This window comes from Pinus tabuliformis, chromosome 2_2 (genome assembly GCF_031772625.1).
Source record: "Pinus tabuliformis cultivar Carrire ecotype Pingquan chromosome 2_2, CPIR1, whole genome shotgun sequence".
NCBI classification, from domain to species: domain Eukaryota; kingdom Viridiplantae; phylum Streptophyta; class Pinopsida; order Pinales; family Pinaceae; genus Pinus; species Pinus tabuliformis.
This window is the reverse complement of record NC_142300.1, coordinates 984,299,909-984,319,380: the sequence shown is the minus strand read 5'-3', so window position 1 is coordinate 984,319,380 and position 19,472 is coordinate 984,299,909. Positions and strand designations below refer to the sequence as shown.

General features: G+C 37.7%; 1 protein-coding gene across 1 annotated transcript in view; it reads right to left on the bottom strand.

Moving 5' to 3' along the window:
• Nucleotides 1-1,109: 1,109 nt before the first annotated feature.
• LOC149196610 (uncharacterized) overlaps nucleotides 1,110-19,472 on the bottom strand; it is a 31,412-nt gene continuing 13,049 nt past the window's right edge. Inside the window, exon 2 of the mRNA XM_089408368.1 lies at nucleotides 1,110-1,887. Within this exon, the coding sequence (XP_089264494.1) occupies nucleotides 1,110-1,887 (778 nt within the window). The remainder of the gene's footprint in view (nucleotides 1,888-19,472) is intronic.

The window sequence follows — 19,472 nt, the reverse complement described above, 5'->3', positions numbered from 1 at the left end:
ACCAAGGCGCACTCAGTGAGATGTCTAAATCCCGCAAAATCTGTTGCAAAAGTGGTGAGAATACAGCTGTTTAATGTGAGCAGAGTAAGAGTACTGCATGAGAAAAGGGAGTGCGACAGGGTTATCATTTGGAAGGAATATTTGAGAAAGAGACGTTTCACATTCTTCGTCGCAACGCACCGCAGCCATTCAGATAGGCTTTCGTGTGTAAACCGCTGCGAGGTACGCTGTGCAAACTGTTGCATTGCCCACGGATCAGCAATGCCGCTGGAGAGATCAAATGACTCCAGATCGGATGAATGCAACCTCAGTATGTCGAATATTCTATTTTCGATGGTGGACCAGAAGAGGGCAATATCATCCACCCTGGAATGCAGTTGATGCGTTGATAGGAGATTATCAGGAGAGAGGACGAGGTCGGGTAGTCTCTCCTGATAATCTCCTATCAACGCATCAGCTACATTCCAGGGTGGATGATATTTCCATCTTCTGGTCCACCATCGAAAATATAATATTCGACATACTGAGGTTGCATTCATCCGATCTGGAGTCATCTGATCTCCCCAGCGGCATTGCTGATCCGTGGGCAATGCAACAGTTTGCACAGCGTACCTCGCAGCGGTTTACACACGAAAGCCTATCTGAATGGCTGCGGTGCGTTGCGACGAAGAATGTGAAACGTCTCTTTCTCAAATATTCCTTCCAAATGATAACCCTGTCGCATTCCCTTTTCTCATGCACTACTCTTACTCTGCTCACATTAAACAGCTGTATTCTCACCACTTTTCCAACAGATTTTGCGGGATTTAGACATCTCACTGAGTGCGCCTTGGTCCATACCCGAATGACGGATGACTCTTTAGCCGGCTTTTTTTCAAATTGCCCTCTTCTTCATAAATTTAACTTGGCCTGCAGAGGCCAATCATCTCGTCTCTGAACCTGACAGATTTAGTTCTGCAGCTTAATAGGCCACAACAATTGACAGTCAATTGCCTTTGATTAATCACAAGAGAGCCTTTTCACAATTCTGGGCTGAATCAATAAATTTATGTTCCTGCTAATAACAGTGGGATGTTTTCCACCCACATTTGCTTCACAACGTTCAGATTTCACAGCAGACTTCTCCATGCAAGTTTTTTCTCATCCCAATAATTGCGCTTCTCCGATGTGGGTACTTTAGCAATTGGCAGCAACAGCAAATCCAGATCCAAATTGATCTCCTCAGGCAGGTGCAGTAGGAACTGTAACAATTCTTCAAAAGGCAAATTCAACAAATCATCTTCAAAGTGCTTTAGCAGTGCCAAGCCCACTCTGAAAAGTGTCTTTTGCAGGCCCTCAGAGAACAATGCATCCCAGATCCTAAGAGTGAAGGGAAAAGGCAAATATGCAGAAAACAGAGTCATAAACCATCCGCTGGCATACATGTAAGGTGTGATCATCTGCTCCTCAAAATGCCGACCCAGTTCAGGCAGCTGCTCATTCACCAGCATTGCAAACCCATTCAGGTAATCCTGTAGCAAAGGCAAACCTTCCAAATACAAACCCCGGATTGGCATATTCACAGTTCCTTTGAGCAGTGCCACCATAACCCAAAAGGCTTCTTCCTCCTTCATGTGAAGCAGAATGATGGCAGCTATGAAATTCATCCGCTGTGTATACCCCACATCTGTGTCATACACAGCATAGGCCTTCAACAGATTATGCAGAGATCTCTGTCCAGGCCCTTCTATTGTTTGAAATAATTCTTGTGATGGCAAAGTGCGATGTATGTCTTTCATAATGAGATTCTCCAATGAATCAGATATTTCCGTGGATAAGAGAAGTTGATAAATTCCAGGGTTGGCTGACAGAAGTTTATAATTTTTAATGAGAAATTTTGTAAAAATACTAATTAATTATAGAAATAGCAAATGAAACATATTTAAACTTTAAAATCTTAAGTTTAATTTTCCATGATTATCAATTTTTGAATATAAATTATAAGAAAATTTATTCTTTGAACTATACATTATAAGAAAATTAGAATAAATGATATTAACTAATCAAAATGAAAATTAAAATAAATAATATTAACTAATCAAATTGAAGGTTTTTTGGCATTACAGGCCCCAGAAATCCATCGGTTGGCAGAGGAAGTTTTGTGGTGCCAAGGATCTCTTCCTCTCTGACCACTTTTATGTGTAGAATGCTAACACAATTGAGGGAAAAGTATTGTTCATAGCTTCAAGAACTACACCAAGCTCGAGAGTGTTGATTTCGATGATTACTTCTACCAATTTGTGGTACCAAGGATCTCTTCCTCTCTGACCACTTTTATGTGTAGAATGCTAACACAATTGAGGGAAAAGTATTGTTCATAGCTTCAAGAACTACACCAAGCTCGAGAGTGTTGGTTTCGATGATTACTTCTACCAATTTTAGTGAAAATATGCTACCGGTGGTTTCACCTTGGACAGAGTGGCAATGTACTGTAAATGTGAGATTCCCTACAATCTTGACAGCCTAATGTGGAGTGCAAAGGATGCAAAGATTGTTGGGAGTTAAGGAATGACCATAGCACCTTTCAAGGCGAGGCCAGACCACACCAAAGAGATAAGTAACTATATTTTTTTGGTTAAAAGAGTAGTTAATTTTTGTGGTACTATTTGAAAAGAGTAAGTTGTTTGGTATTTTTGTTAATCTCTTTGGAAAATCATGCAAAGTTCGTGTGTATTAAAATATTGCATGCATGTATGTGTATATCTTGCTAAGTTCCTGAAAATTTTTGCTTAGTTTATGTACAATAAAAAGATAAGTTAGGGGTGTTGTTTTTTAAAGAAAACACACAAAAATATTAAAGAAATCATGATATTGTTCTTGAAAATAATGTATGTAAACTTTTCTTATGAAAAGAGAAAGAAAATAAGTTATTTCATTAAAAAAACACATTTCCAAGAAATAATGAGAGAAAATTAGATTTAATTTCCTTAGAGATATTAGCATGATTCCTATAGACACTTAAAGAAATATGTGCACAATAATAATATCCATTACATTTTAATTTTTAAAGTGAATTTCTATGCTAATTCTTGAAAAGGAAATATTAATTGCATGCATCATTGTATTATATTTCAAAGTGAAATGCCCTTGCATACATTATCGTATTAGACTCTTGTATCAGAGAAAAGATTTTGCATACATTATTGTATTAAATTCTTGGAAAAGAAGAATGTGTGATTATGCACGAAAGAATGGTGATATGCATTAGGCCTTTGAAAAAAGATTATTTAGTGAATGCACAAAGAACAACCAATGTGTTATAAATATATGTATTTGCATGCAGAGAAAATATTAGTTGTGTGTTAGAATTCTTGAAATTGAAACTTGTGTTTAATGTCTATTATGTTTAAACTCTCCTTTTGAGAACATAGACATGTATTTGCATGCATAAAAAACAATAGTTAATGAATTATATTTCTTGAAAAGAAATATGTTATTTCCTTGCATAAAAAATAGAAATATTGTGTTTGATCTCTTAAAAGGAAATATGATATTTGCATCCATGAAAAGTACACTTAGGATGTAGGATCCTTGAGAAGAAATATGTATAGAAATGAAATAATTATTGTGTTAGACCCTTTAAGGAGAAACATGGATTTGTGTACATAAAAAGAATAATTATTATGTTAGACCTTGGAAAAAAAACAAGTTATTGCATGTAATAAATGCATTAGCTTTCCTTTGGAAAATACATATATCCACAAACAAGAAATAATAACTAAGACATTAGTTTTCTTTTAAGAACAGAGCACATAATTGCAAGTACAATAGACATTGTAAATAGCTCTAACTTGGAAAATATGCTTTTTGAAAAAGGGACATGCATTTGCATTCACAATAATGGTGTCTATTATGGTAGTTTTCCCTTAGAGGGGGCATGCATTTGCATGTATAATAATAATAATAATAATAATAATATATTGCATTGAGAAAGATTACCCAGTTACATGCACAAAGAAAAAATTTAGGGGTCAACTTTCTTTGAATAAGTTTTATCTAATTAAATGCACAGAAATCAAAGCAACAATGTTAGCATCCTTTAAATGAAAATGGAGAGTTACAACATTTTCTTTTGGAAAATAACATGTGCTTCTGTGAGAAGGATCATAGTAATGTGGTATTTATTTTGACATGCTTTGGTAATTATTTTCTTATAATTAATGCATGAGTAGTGTTGTTACAAGAAGCATGTTGTGATATTATATTTACATTTCATGTATGCACATGAGTAGATGTTAAAGAATCATTATTTAAGATTGATTGTTGGTTGATTAATACTTTATGTAATGATGATATCTATTATCAGTTGGATTGAACCTCAGGTTGAAGGAAGGCAATGCTAGGGTAACCACAAACAACGCTTAACCATGTAGCTAGCCCTACTAGGCCAACAGAGGGCTCTCTCCGTAAGGATCTCAACCAAATTGACTGGATCTAGAAACTGATATTAGGCTAGGTATAGTAGCACAAGGTTTGATTTGATTTTGAAGAGTTTTACTGGATTAGGAAGAGCCAAATAGTTAGGGTAAGGAAATTAGGTCAAAACTATAGGGTGTTTGATAGGGCAAGGTAGGCACAACGATCAGAACCTTAGGGTTTGATGGATGAGGTGAAAATAAAGGTGAGGAGATAGGAATAGCATGTAAACCTCATGGATTCTTCCTAAACTGAAGAAAACACACACTGTGAAATGTCTACCCAAAACAGAGCATAAAAGTTATGGATTATGCCTTTTAGACTTGTATACATTCACATAAAGAGTATGAAATGATGAAATGGAGTCAACAATACATTTGAACACATGAAAACATAAGAAAAATTAAACTCAACATCATACCACATGGATCCCAAAGAAATCGCTACAATTTTTCATTAATCTCCTGTTGTAACTAGTACAAAATGATGTCTGCTCAAAACCTAAGCATCCAATTGAGTCCAACCCTTTACAATTAGAAAGAAGAAGAAGATATATATATTGATTCAACCTCCTCCCATCCTCAGGGGTCGAATCCCTAACATGAGGAACTAATCCATCAAAAACTGAACAAGAAACTAGAATCTAGGCAGCCTAACAACTTGCCTCTAAAAGGGAGGAAATTGATTCATTTGTCCTCAAGATAACTTTTAATCTAATGAATCTACCTTCTAGTAACTATTATCCATCCTATTTACATGCCTAGTTACCATTTACATCAGTAAAGACATCATCTGAGAGAAAAATCAAAATTATAGTCATGGCATAGTGAAGTGAAAATTCATGATAAAATTGCCCTATGCGCAACGCCCAAGCTCTATGTGCAGTGCTTTTTGAAGGACCATTTTAGAGGTCTTCCCAATGCCCAAATTGAGCTCATGATAGCTCATTGGAAATCATATCCTATATACTTCCCAAATCTCCCTTTAGTTTCCAATTTGGAGTTGATTTGACCCTGCAAAAAGTGATTCTCCCAAGAATGCTTCTGTGGCTCAAAAAGAAGGCAAAAAGGTCATTTTTGGGCGTTTTTTGACCTTTTGGTTGAGTAAATGCACAAGGTGCATGTACTCATCATTGTGAATCCAAAAATACTGACCATTTCCTATTTAGATGCCCCTAGGAAAAGCACAGTGCTAATGGCACTGCGCGTAGAGCCAATTTTCCTGAGTCAAAAATTGCAAAATTCTTCAAGAAGGCAAAAATTCTCAAAACCTACTCAAAATTTGTGGAGAAAACCACCATCAAGTGTCTGGGTTAGCCAAGGACGCTTCAGCAAGAAACCTAAGCCTATCACCCTCCTTTTTGCCTTTGAGTGATCGTTTTAGCTTTGTCTTCATTTACTTGACTCTTATGTTACAAATATTGTTCTGGGTCCTGTAATGGTGAGCCATATGCCTCATGATTTGATTGTCCCTGGTGACCCTTTGTAGCAGCTTCTGCAAATGCAAATTGACCTTATCAAGCCATGTTTCTCTATCCTCCTCAATGTCCTTTTCAAGCCTTTGTTTTGTAGTCAAGGTGGCTGGGGTTTCTTCCTCCTTCATTTTTTATTTTCCTTTGTCAACTTGCTTATTTTCTTTGAGAAGTTCCAGCTCCATGAGAACTTGTTTGTCACTTAGCTGCTTGTTCTATTGCTCAAGGTATGAAATGACATGTTTAGCTCTCGCCAAATTGTACATCAATGCTCGGATCTGTGCATCTTTTTCCCTTATGGTTATATTTTCATTTTTCTCATCTTGAGCCTCCAAGTCGACTAGCTCAATGCCATGATGAATGTGTGGTTGTTCTAATCCATCATGTTCCATCAAATCAAATTCCCTTTCCTCATCATCATTGAGGCTTTCCTCCAGCATATTTTCTTTCCTTTTATGCACTTGTTGCACCTGTTGTACCCATTGTGTTGAAGAAGGCAAAGCCCCTTCCATAGTTTGTGGAGAAATCATTTGCCTATGAGTTGAAGAAGAAGGCAAGTCCCCTTCCACATCAAGTGGAGTAAACACTTGCCTATCCATTGCAAACAACTTTCTAGCCCCTCTCTAATATGTTTTATAGGTTTTTGGCTTCTCAACAACCTTGGTCTCTTCAGCCTTCTCACTTTTCTTTACTTTGGCACTGCTAGAAGGCCTTTCTGCTTCTTGGGGCACCAATGGAGGAATCTGAGGACCATTGAAGATGTCATTGGCAATAAATGTATCCCAGGAGATGTTGAGGAGGTTGAGATTATGTAGCACAATCATCTTAATCAAGGAATAGTGATAGATACTACTCATCTGCTGGGGGTATGGCTTTTTCTATACAATGTAGGTCATCTTCTCAATGTTCCTGAATAAGAAATATGGGATGTTCAACATTTTCACTCTTGTGAAGTGCATAAGAAGCCTAATATGATAGGTGTACAATCCAGAAAATTTGCCCTCACATGTAAAATACTTCATAATGATCCTCATCATAGGGGCATACTTGTCTTCAAGGAACCTAAAAGTAAAGATCATCTTCTTTTCATTCCTGTACCTGAATTTAATGTATGGCTCATAGTAGTGCTCATCCAAGTCTTGTGTTTTATGCCATTTTTCCCCCACATTTGGAATCCTTGTAGCATTGCAATGATGGAGGATAAAACTATAAATGTCACCCAAGCAAGATTTATCTTGTTATCATGGAGATTGGCTACAAAAATCCTGGTCAGATCAGGATGATGTTGAACTCTTTCTACCTGCTCATAAAACTCATAACACCCTAGATGCCTGAAACAAGAGACAATAATATGAGAATCATGTAACTCTCTGATGTTTGATGGTTCCTCTCTGATCATTCTGCCTCCCTTATGTGGTTTTCTCTGATGTTGAGGTTCATCTCCCATGCTTCCACTGCCACTGTTTTCCTCCTCCTCATAATCTTTATCATATTTATCTATGTATTTTGAATTTGGAGCTTTGAAACCCTAGAGAGGGTAATCAAGAAGTGAGTTATGGTGAATAGGGATAGGGGAAGGGGAGAGGAGTTTGTGTGATGTAGGATGAGATATATATGATGTGAGAGTGAGAAGGAGGGTATTTTTTGGTAGGGATTGTTTAGTAAATTGGGGTTTAAGGATTTTGTTTCGGGGATTTAGGGTATAGGGGATAGGTGTATGGATTTTGTTTGAGGGAATTAGGGTATAGGGGATAGGTGGAGGGATTTTGTTTGAGGCAATTAGGGTATAGGAGATAGGTGGAGGGATTTTGTTAATCGAATGTGAGAATAAAGGATATGATAAGCAGGGAGGGTTTTTTACGCAACCTAGGGTTTGAAAATCTAAATATAAGACCAACTTCAAAATCATGAAATGAGTGTGAGGAGGATAGTTCAATTAGTGTACTTACTTGTTTAGAGGTTCTAGGTGGAAAAAGAGCAATTTGGATGGTTGATAGGGTGGTTTTGGTGCTTTCCGGCCCTATGCGCAGCTCCTTGTATAGGTGCACAACGCTCTAGCTCTATGCATAGCGCCATGAAAAAAAGCACAGTAAAATAAGCCCTATGCACAACACTCTATCTGTATGCGCAACGCTCCGTAATCTATGTGCAGTGCCTCTTACTCTATGTGCAGCTCCTTTTTGCAGGCCACTTTTGGAGGCTCTCCCGCTGTCCAAATTGAGCCCATGATATCTCGTTGGAAATTTCTCTCTCCTGGCTATATAATGGACCTATTAAGAACTGAAAATGATCAATTATAGCCATTGAAAAGTCAATTCTCCCAATACTGGTCAAAAATTTCAGAATGAGGGTGCAAAAATGAAGTGTTTTCTTGCAGGAAAATTTTGGAGATCTTTTTCAACTCCAAATTGAGTTCATGATAGCTCATTGGAAAGATATTTTTGTCTAGTTATCATTTGACTCATCAAGAAAGTCATTTGGAGACGCTAGATAGAAGAAAAATCGATTTTTCCAAAGTCACTCCAGAAGTGAAGCAACTCTCTTGTAGAAACTGCATTTTTGACATTTCTCTAAAACCATGACACCTATGTAAAAAGTGAAGGAGTTTTTTCTTCCTTGTTCTATGATGGACAAAAACCTCTCTCACTTGTTTCAAATTCACATTTTCTTGGTTAGAAATACAGTTTGAAGAAAAATCAGCCCTTATGTGTGGTAAATGACTTGTCCCTTGGAATGACTTCTTGACAAATGATGGAGACTTGATTTTGATGATATGAAATGGCCTCATACTTGCTAAAATAACCTCCCTTATGCCTCATATACTGATATGTCTCTGATTCTGTAGCCAACCCTAGCTCAATGGGTGAGGAAATTAGGGTTTAGTGCTTGTGGAAAATGATGATTTGGACACCCTCTGGAAAAGACAACTCCCTTTGGCATGCACTTAAACCTTTGAAATTTTACCATTTCACTTGACTATTTCCTTTGACAAATTGATCTTTTGATGGTCTGGCATCTTTGGAATACTAAGCTAACATCTTGGGATGGTGAAATTATTACATTTGAAAGACATAAAATTACATAATGAAATAAGAATTTCTCTTTACAAATAATATTCACATGGTGAAGGGATTTTATTTGATCACCCTTTACTTGCTGGTCTTATTCAATGGAATGGAACCTTGGCAAACCTAATGACCTAATGAAACCTTGAAAAGCCCTAAAATACCTAATGAGACCTTGAAGGACTGAATTTCAAGATGACATAATGACCTCATGACTGATACAAATGGCATGATAAAAATAACTTCATGGATGATGCACAGTCAACAAGATATGAAACTATGCCAGACAGTAATCACAATTAGGGAAGAGTGATGTTTTTGGATTAGGACTACCATCAGTGACTAAATTTTTTTCATGACCTAGTGGAATGATAAAAAAATTATATGTGGGACACCTAAAATGAATATGAAAAGAGCAATTTTGATCACTGATGACAGTATGGAAATAATGACTCTAACAATATCAGCATATGTTGATGACAATGATGGCGGGAAAGGATGGCGTCCTGTGCAAAGGATAGATTATGTTTAACATGGTGGCAGGTAAATAATTATTTGTCCATGCAGATGAGTGAAAGTTGCACGATGGTCCATTGATGGAACAACTATGCCACAAAGATATAAATATTGAAGATTTATGGGTAAATGATATCATGATGATTGTACTATATTTTAACTAGATATTTTGTATTTAATTGATATTTTCTTGTAATATTTTATGACAATGGTTAAGGGATGGACTCCCTTATAAGCCATTGAGTGAGGGGTGAACACCGTCAAATGAGTTTAATAATAAAAATAAACATTTGTTGGTTTTCACCCTACGGGGTTTCTGTAGAGTCCCTACTTTACACCTTATCCTCCATCATTACCTACTGTTTTCATCACTTTCCTCTCTCTTTTACCTCATTTTCCACCCAGATCATTACATTAGTTGTCATTAAACATGATCAAGAGAGCTTTGCTAATGGATAATTGTTTTGTTTAGTTTTTGATATACTTGCAGGTATTCCGCAGCTTTCTGCTGATTCCGCAGCCATCTGATGATCCCGCAGCCATTTTGTTGTTCTCAAGGTTCCACGTGCTATTTTGCAGAATGAGCCACGTGGGCATGTTGGAATATACATGCTCAAGGTTCCTGTGCCATCAGTTCAGCCGGCCACGTCATTTGTACCTCCGGTCAAAGGGGGTCAAGTTTCGGTCAAATAAAGACAGCTCAATGTGGATACGTAAGCCGTTTGATCACGTCGGTGGAAAGGGTGACCTGTCCATGTTTTGAAAGCCGTGGGGGACATGATCTAATGTTAGATTCATTGCCCATATCGACCAGACCGCCAGCTTGACCACGAAACCTATGACGTGTTAATTGCACCTTTAATACGCATGACAGTTAGTTCATTTTCTGTTTTTATGTTTACGTACTAGGCCATCTTACAGATGCCTATATATACTTGCGTCTGCGTACGCTAAGGTTACCTTTTCAGATGCTGTAGTGTATGTATTTGTGAGAATTTTGGCACGTTTTCAAAACTCTGTTTTTGTAAGAGCTGTTCCAGCACTTTTGGATTATGTATCTTTGCATATAAAGTAATGGAAACGCTGTTTTGAAGTCTTAAGAGCATCTGAGTTTTCTGTGGATAATATGAATGGAGGGCCCCTGTTCGTATTAACCTTGTAAAGTAGTTTCATGTTCATATTTCTGCAATTTCTTTATTTTACAAACAGAATTTCTTTTCTTGAGTTATGTACAGCTTGATTTCTCTTTGTTGTTGTAGCCTTTATTTTCACTGATCAGGTTTACTTCTTTGCAGGTTTTTACCCGGGATTAAGTGTGTTTTGTTTGCTTTAAAATCTAATGGTAGTTGTAGTTGTCTTGTTCATGATGCTGCCCTTTTTACTCTGTTTTCTAGACTAGTTTTAGCTTAGTTTTACAAGTTGGATGCTAACTAATTTATGCTCTCTTTATCATGAATGGCTTATATTTCAAGAGAACAAAACACTAATTAATTGCAGCTTGTATTTGAGTAGTCTTGGCTTGTGATACTAATACTTTTTCCACTTGTTACACATAATCACATATGTAAGAAGCAGTATGTTGGAGAAGGCTTACTAGTGTTACAATTTGTCAATTAGAGTAGATTAGAGTTTTTATCAATTCTTGGATTTGTTTTCAGCTACCTCCTAATCGTGTTTTACGCAGTACTATGTGGTAGAAGCAGGGAGTTAGGAGGAGATAATCATTAACATCAATCCTTGAAGTGATTTTCTTGTTTCTTTTATTTGCAGCAGTATGGATAGAGACTAATGCCATTAGAACGTGGTCATTTACTTTCAAGTCATTTTGATTTATTCATTTCTTTCAAGTTCTTCTTCTTTACGAATTCAGCAAGTAATTAGAAATCACCTTCACACACACACTTTCACTCATCTAGAACTCACTTTTCACACACTTGCACTCATCTGTTTATAATCATCACTCCATCTTAGGAAGATAAGTTAACCATAAACAACACCCCCAAACGACAAAAGCTCTAAGAAAGTTACTTAAGTACATATAGTACACCCTCACTTCATCAGCTTACGAGCCCCAGGTTGACAATTAATGACATCAATTTAGGAACACTAAATTGACTAAACATTTTGGCGTCGTTGCCGGGGAAGTGAAATTAAGTAGCCATACTTAGAGAAAAAAACATAAAAAAAAAAATTCAAGGAAAGAAGTTAATAATCTATCCAAGTATGCTCTCCTCTTGCACTTAGAGTGATCTGGAGGATCAGAAAGGAGAAAGTTATTGATTTAGTAGTCTCTTGAGTATGCTCTCTTCTTGCACCTAGAGTGAACTGGAAGATCAGAAAAAGAACTATTAACTTGACTTGAAGAAAAAATAAAAAATGACATGCATAGAGCTAGAGATTCTAGAGGACGGTTTTTAGCTAGAGCTCGAAGTTCAATTTTTACAAGTCCATCTGCTTCAAGGGAAAGACAAGAGACACCCCCCTTATCTCCAACCGAAACTCCTAGTCCTAGAATTCCCGAAATTCAAGAGCCAAGAGTTGACTCTCCTACACCTTCTATTGAGTTTGAATCAGGAGGAGACTCTTCTCTTTCTCCTACAGGAAGACCAATTGTAATTGAGGAATTGGAATCATCTGAAGAAGAAGGAGAAATCCCTTCTCATTCACCTTTTGTAGAGGAACCAGAAGATTTTGAAATCCCTAGGAGAATCATCATGGCAGAGGAAGAAGGAGGAGGTAGAGGTAGGGGTAGAGGAGGAGGAGGAAACAACAATAACAATAACGGAGGTAGAGGTCCCATAGGAGGAGGAAATAGAAATGGGGATAATTCATTTGGGTTTCCCATTGTTAATGAGGATTCCCGAGCCACTATGAAAAACATATCACCATCTCTCCTCCCTAACTTCCATGGGTTAAGGACTGAGGACCCTGAAACATTCTTATTTGAGTTTGAAGTGGTGTGTCGAACTTATGACTACCTGGATGACTCTCAGAAACTCAAGTTGTTCCCTTCAACACTGAAGGATCAAGCCTTGAAATGGTTTATGGGGTTACTCACTCAATCCATTAGGACTTGGGATGAGATGAAACAGACATTTTTGGATAGGTATTTAGATTATTGCATGCCTACTAATCACAAGGACGAGGTTTTTAAAATGATACAAAAAGAGGATGAGAGTCTAGAATATTTACTTGAAAGGTTTCAATATAACTTAAAAAGAGCAAAAATGAACACCTTGGATGAAGAGACCTTAAAAGCCCTCTTATTAAAAGCCATCAGGGATGAATGGATAGACATCTTAAACATGATGGGGAAAGGGGATATTTCTCAACTTTCTCTCAATGACATAGCAGAACTTTGTATCCATCTCTCAAGGGGCAAATCAAAAACTCAAAAAGGGCCTAGAGATCCTTCTCTTCTTAGGGCAAATAAATCTGCAACAGGATCAGTGAGTAGGGCTGAAATCGGCAGTATGCTTGATGAGTTTAAAACTGACATCTTAGGAAGTCTTAGTGAACAACTTGATACCCTTAAGATTCACAATAAACAAAAAGCAGAAGCTGAAGCTTTGGCTATCTTTTGCCCGAAATGTAGAAAGAAACATGCTTTAAGGGAATGTCCCTTAGATGCACACGTTGTAGAAACATGTGTAATTTGCTCAGAAACTCATGAGACCAAGGATTGTCCTTCAATCCCTGGCCTCAAAGCAGTCTTTCAAGAGGATCCAGATACACTCGAATCTCTCTGTTTTATTGCAAGGAGACCTTGGCAAGGACAACAGAATCAAGGGTTTAACAACTCTATGAATTCTCAATCCCAACCAAGTTGGAATCCTTGGCAACAACCTTGGCCTCAACCTCAAAATGCTTTCCAAGCATGGATGCAAAGCATGCAAAATCCTTATGGGATATTTGCACAATTCTATCAATATCCTCCATCATTTCAGAATCAGCAAGCTCCACAACTTCCAAACCAAGGTCAACAACTATCATTGCCATACCCTCAACAACAACAAACTCCTCCACAAAATCAAAATTCTCAATTAGCACTTCAATCCCAGCAGAAATCTAACCAACTTCCCTCTCAGCCATTACCGAATCCAAATAATAGGAACCCTCAAAATGCTTATATGATGGAAGGTCAACCATTCCCTACCTACATGGTTGTTCCTCTTAATGAAGTACAACTTAGATCAGGTAGAATCCTAGATCAACCTTCCACAAGTGTTCAACAACCAAGCATTTCTGAGGAAGAATCTCTCAAAGTCAATAAAGGTTCTGAAGTATCACTTCAAACCCAAAATATCCAAAAAGAAAAAGAAAAAGAATCAATCTCTACAACTCCCCTAGTTGAGCAACCTACACCTACAGCTACACCTCCCTTTCCTGAAAGATTGCAAATTGATAAAGGGGTAGAAAAGCAGATATGGGTGCCTGACTATAACTTCCTAGATGAATTGAAAAATGTATGTATCAAGATTCCCTTGTTACAGGCCATTAAGGAAATTCCCATTCTAGCGAAGACAATAAAGGAGTTGAGTTTGAAGAAAACAGTAAAAAGAACCAAAGATACTAAAAGGATACATCTAGTTGGAAAAATTGCAGACATAATGATGGGTAAGATTACCATGAAAAAGTATGTAGATCCCGGTAGCCCTATTGTCAAAACTCATATTAATGGGGTTGAAATCCCAAATACTCTTATTGACTTAGGGGCCGCGATCAACATCATGAGTAGACAGACCATGGATCAGTTAAAGCTTCCTAACCTTCTCTTTACACCCACTCTACTGCAGCTTGCAGATAGATCAATCATTAAACCTGATGGTGTATTGGAAGACATTCCAGTCTCTCTATATTCTTGGGAATATCCTGTTGATTTTATGATTTTAACCCCCAAGAACAATCTAGGAGGACATCCTCTTATTTTAGGAAGACCTTGGCTGGCCACAGCTGATGCTTTCATAAGCTGTAGGTCTGGAGACATGTATATATCAGATGGTAATTCCACCAAGAAATTCAACTTGTATCCCCCAGCAAAAGCCATAACAGAAATAGGAGAAGATGAATGGGTAGAGGATGAAGATACTATACAACCAGTTCTAACCATCTCTGAGATCAGTGAGGATAGTCAAATTCTCAATACATTAGAAAATTTTGAAGTATCTTTAGAATATGACTCTGAACATTTTCAGATAGATGCAGACATTGAATATCTCTCCTCTAGACAAATGTCTCTCTTCTCAATGGAAGAGTTTGGTAGTTCTACAATTGAAATCCTCCCAGGAAAAACATTAAACATTAACAAAAACTTGGGAAGACCACAACAAGAAGAATTAACTAAACTGTTGCAAAAACATTCCACTGCCTTTGCATGGGAATACACTGACATGAAAGGAATTGATCCTAAGACTTGTATTCATCATATCTACATTGAAGAGAATAGCAGACCTATTAGGAAACCACAAAGAAGGATGAATCCAAATCTTAGGGAAATTGTGAAAGAAGAACTGCAGAAATTGCTCAAAGTAAACTTCATTTACCCCATCTCAGATAGCCAATGGGTTTCTCCCTTGGTTATAGTGCCCAAAAAGGATGGTAAATGGAGAGTTTGCATTGATTATCGAGAATTGAACAAGGCAACCTTAAAGGATCATTTTCCTTTACCTTTTATTGATCAGGTACTAGACACTTTAGCAGGTAAAAAGTATTTCTCATTCTTGGATGGTTTTAGTGGGTACAATCAAATTCAGGTAGCACCTGAAGATCAAGACAAAACCACATTTACTTGTCCTTGGGGAACTTTTGCCTACCGAGTACTCCCTTTTGGATTGTGCAATGCACCTGCTACATTTCAAAGGGCTGTATTAGGAATCTTTTCAGATCTGATTCATGATTGTGTAGAGGTATACATGGACGATTTCACAGTTTATGGTAATACATTTGAAGAAGCTTTGGAAAATTTGGAAAAAGTACTGGTAAGATGTAAGGAAACAAATCTTTCTTTAAGTCATGAAAAGTGTTTTATGATGTTTACTGAAGGGATTGTTTTAGGACATCATATTTCAGGAGATGGGATCAAGGTTGATAAATCCAAAGTTGAAGTCATCTCTAAGTTACCTGTTCCAAATTGCCAAAAGGATGTTAGAAGTTTTCTTGGGTTTACTGGGTATTACAGAAGATTTATTGAAAACTTCACTAGGATAGCATCCCCTCTTTTCAAATTTCTTACCAAGGACTGTGAGTTTAAGTGGGATCCTGAATGTCAATCTGCCTTTGAAGCTTTAAAGTCTAGAATATCTGAAGCACCCATCTTAAGGGGGCCAAATTGGAAACTCCCTTTTCACATCTCTACTGATGCTTCAGATACAGCTCTAGGAGCTGTTTTGGGACAAAAGGATTTGATCCCTTATGCCATTTATTACACAAGTAAGAATTTGACTCCTACTGAGTTAAATTATACTGTTACAGAAAAAGAGTTCTTAGCTGTGGTACATGCAATCAACAAGTTTAGACATTACATAACCGGCTATGAAACCTTTGTCCATACTGATCACTCTGCCATAAGATATTTAATGAACAAACCTGTCACTAATGGTAGAGTTACAAGATGGCTTTTACTCTTGCAAGAATTCAACATTACTGTGTTAGATAGACCTGGAAAGCAAAACACAGTAGCTGATTTCTTGTCTAGAATCCAAAACACTAATGAGGATTCTCCAGTAGAAGATAAGTTCCCAGATGAATACTTGTTTGCAGTGACTACCAAGACACCTTGGTATGCAGATATGGCTAATTATCTTGTTACAGGGAAACTTCCTCTACACTTATTTCCTAATGAGAAAAAGAAAATCATTCGGGAGAGTTCACATTATTCTTGGATTTCTAATGAATTGTTCAAAACAGGGCCAGATTGTATAATCAGAAGATGTGTGCGGGAAGATGAAATGCCTGACATCCTTAAGGCATGTCATGATGAACCATGCGGCGGGCACTTTGCGGACAAGAGGACAACCTATAAAATCCTTTCTCTAGGATATTATTGGCCTTCTCTCTTTAAAGATGCAAAGCAGTATGTTAAAAGGTGTGACAGCTGCCAAAGAGTTGGGAAACCAACTCCTTCAAATGAAATGCCTCTACATCCTCAGGTATGCATCGAACCCTTTGAGAAATGGGCTCTAGATTTCGTTGGACCAATTAATCCACCATCAAAGCAAAAGAAATATATACTGGTTTGTACTGATTATGTTACTAAGTGGGTAGAAGCAAAAGCATTGCCTTCTGCCACTGAAAATTCAGTTGTTCAATTTCTTTTTGAGGATATCTTCACTCGTTTTGGTGTCCCAAGGGAAATTGTGACAGATCAAGGCAGCCAGTTTACATCTAATTTGATGGAGAAGCTGATGGAGGAATATAAGATCAAGCACAGAACATCTACTCCCTACCATCCGCAATCTAATGGTCAAGTGGAATCTACCAATAAAGTTCTTGAAGGCATTATCACCAAGATTGTTCATCTTCATAGAAGAGATTGGGCAGAAAGGCTCCCTGAAGCCTTATGGGCCTATAGGACTACATGGAAGAACACAACAGGACATTCCCCCTATGAACTTGTTTATGGGAAGGAAGTCCTGCTTCCTATTGAGTTCCATATCAAGACCTTCAAGATGGCAGTCCAATTGGGAATGAGCCTCTCAGAAGCTCAAAGACACAGAATGGACCAGCTAAATGAGCTAGATGAAATGAGACAAGATGCAATTCTAAGGACCGATCTAGTTCAGCACCAAAGATCTAAATGGCATGATCGTCATATCAAAGAAAGAAAGTTTCAGAAAGGAGATTGGGCCCTATTGTTTGATTCAAAATTCAAAGACTTCAAAGGAAAGTTTCAAACTCATTGGCTTGGGCCATATGAGATTGATGAAGTCTTTAACAATGGAGCAGTTCGAGTAAAAACTATCGATGAATTTCATACTCCTCTTATTGTGAATGGCCACCGCTTGAAAATCTATTAGAAGCCATTCTCAAAAGAAGAGTTTGTCAAATTGTTCAAAGGAGATTCTGCAATCAGGCTGGTGGAGAAGGATTCTTCTCCTCCATCAGCCTAAAGCTTTGGTTTTTGAAAAAAAAAAAAGAGAAAAAAAAAAGTAAAAAAAAAGAATAAATGTATGAGCCTGAAAACCAATCTCTGATTGGCAGTCTCATACAGAAAACTTGAGGTGAAAATCAGGGTCACCTGACACCTCATGTTTTCTAAAAAAAAAAAAAAAATTCCCTTTCTTCCCTTATTTCATTTCATTTCATCATCACCACCATTTCATCCACCATTTCATCCATTTTCCACTCCACCTCATTTGTTTTCATTCATCCATCCACCCACTACACTCCATCTCATCAATAAAGTCATTTTTTTTACAACTAAAGTGCTTTTGTGCAGATGGAGGCTACTACTGCAGATTCCGTAGCCATCTGAGGATTCTGCAGCCATCTAATGATTCTGCAGCTCTCTGTACCTGCACAAATAAAAAAAAACAGTCTGTTTGAAATTTCTCTACAGTAGTAGTCATCAATAATAGTCATGCAAAAATCAGTGAAGGGTTAAGTGGCAAGTTATCAGAGACAAAACTAAGCGGGAATCTGAGGTATGTTTCAAATCCTAAGCTAACAGTTATTTCATTATGTAAAGTTCTCTAAATTATGTTTCTTGCCACTAAGTGTAATGATTGCCTAGCCATGAGAACATATATCCACATATCATCCACGACTATCAGTCCTTGATTACCATGATTTTAAATCCCACTGTCGGCTGCTTCTTTCATTAAGATCTCGTACTTAGGTGATGTAACCTAATGTACTACGTCTCCACTCACGCAGCCAAGTGTAATTTCGAAGCCGAGATCTAAGGACATAGCCGTTGTTTATTCATTAACCCTTCTACCCTCTTACGCTCATATCATTTCACTCCCATTTCCACTCGCATGTTTCATTCCATCTACGCTGCTACCACACTCTGTTATGCTGGGCTCACTACGCTGCCATTCACCATACTCTGTTTTTTTTCCTTTCCCTCTCCGCTAATTCGAAACACCAGTGGAGGTCTGTTACGGCTGTATTCAAAGTTGAACCCATAATCCTCTGTGTTGAGGCCGTAAATTCACTGTGTAAGGCCATTTTAAAGCCAAGCTCCAAAACAGAGCCGTGAATTCACTGTATAATACCCTTGTTGAAGCCGTGTTCCAGAACAGAGTTGTGAATTTACCGTGTAAAACCCTTGTTGAAGCCGTGTTCTGAAACCAAAGCCGTGAATTGACTGTGTGAAGCCGTTTAAAGCCGTGTTTCAAATAGAACAGAGCCGTAAAAGCAAATGGGAAAGCTCTTGAGGGCAGAACCGGAAGGTTCAAAGTTTTTGGAAGGTTATCCTCAGGTCAAGGAGGCTTTACAAAAGGAAAATTGGCTACAATGTGTACAGAAGTTCAAAGGCTACCATAAGGAGGTGACAAAGGCCTTTGCAAGGTCCTTCACAGAAAAAGATGGTCACGTGGAGATAGGAGACTTACAATTCATAGTCAATGAAAGCAGCATAGCTCAAGCTACCTCACTTCCACAGACAGGAGAAAGGTGGTTTAAGAACCGGGCAGTCCAAGATCAGCAGTGGAAACGAATTTTGAAAAACCCAGGTATGGACACAAGTATCTTTACCAAAGGGATTTCGGTTTCTTATGTTAAAGAAGAGTGGACCACTTTACTCTTGTTAGTGCAGAAATTTTTCACTTGTGAAGGCAGATTTGGGGTCTTATATGTTTATCATGCAAAGGTTATGATGCATTTTCTAGGTGATGACATTAATCTCCCATACTTTCTCTTTTCAAGTCTTAAGAAAATGTGTGCAATGGTCCAAAAGAACCCTAGAAATGCTGAGGCACATTTATGTCATCACGGTCTTGTGAAATTGTTGGTAGAGGAAC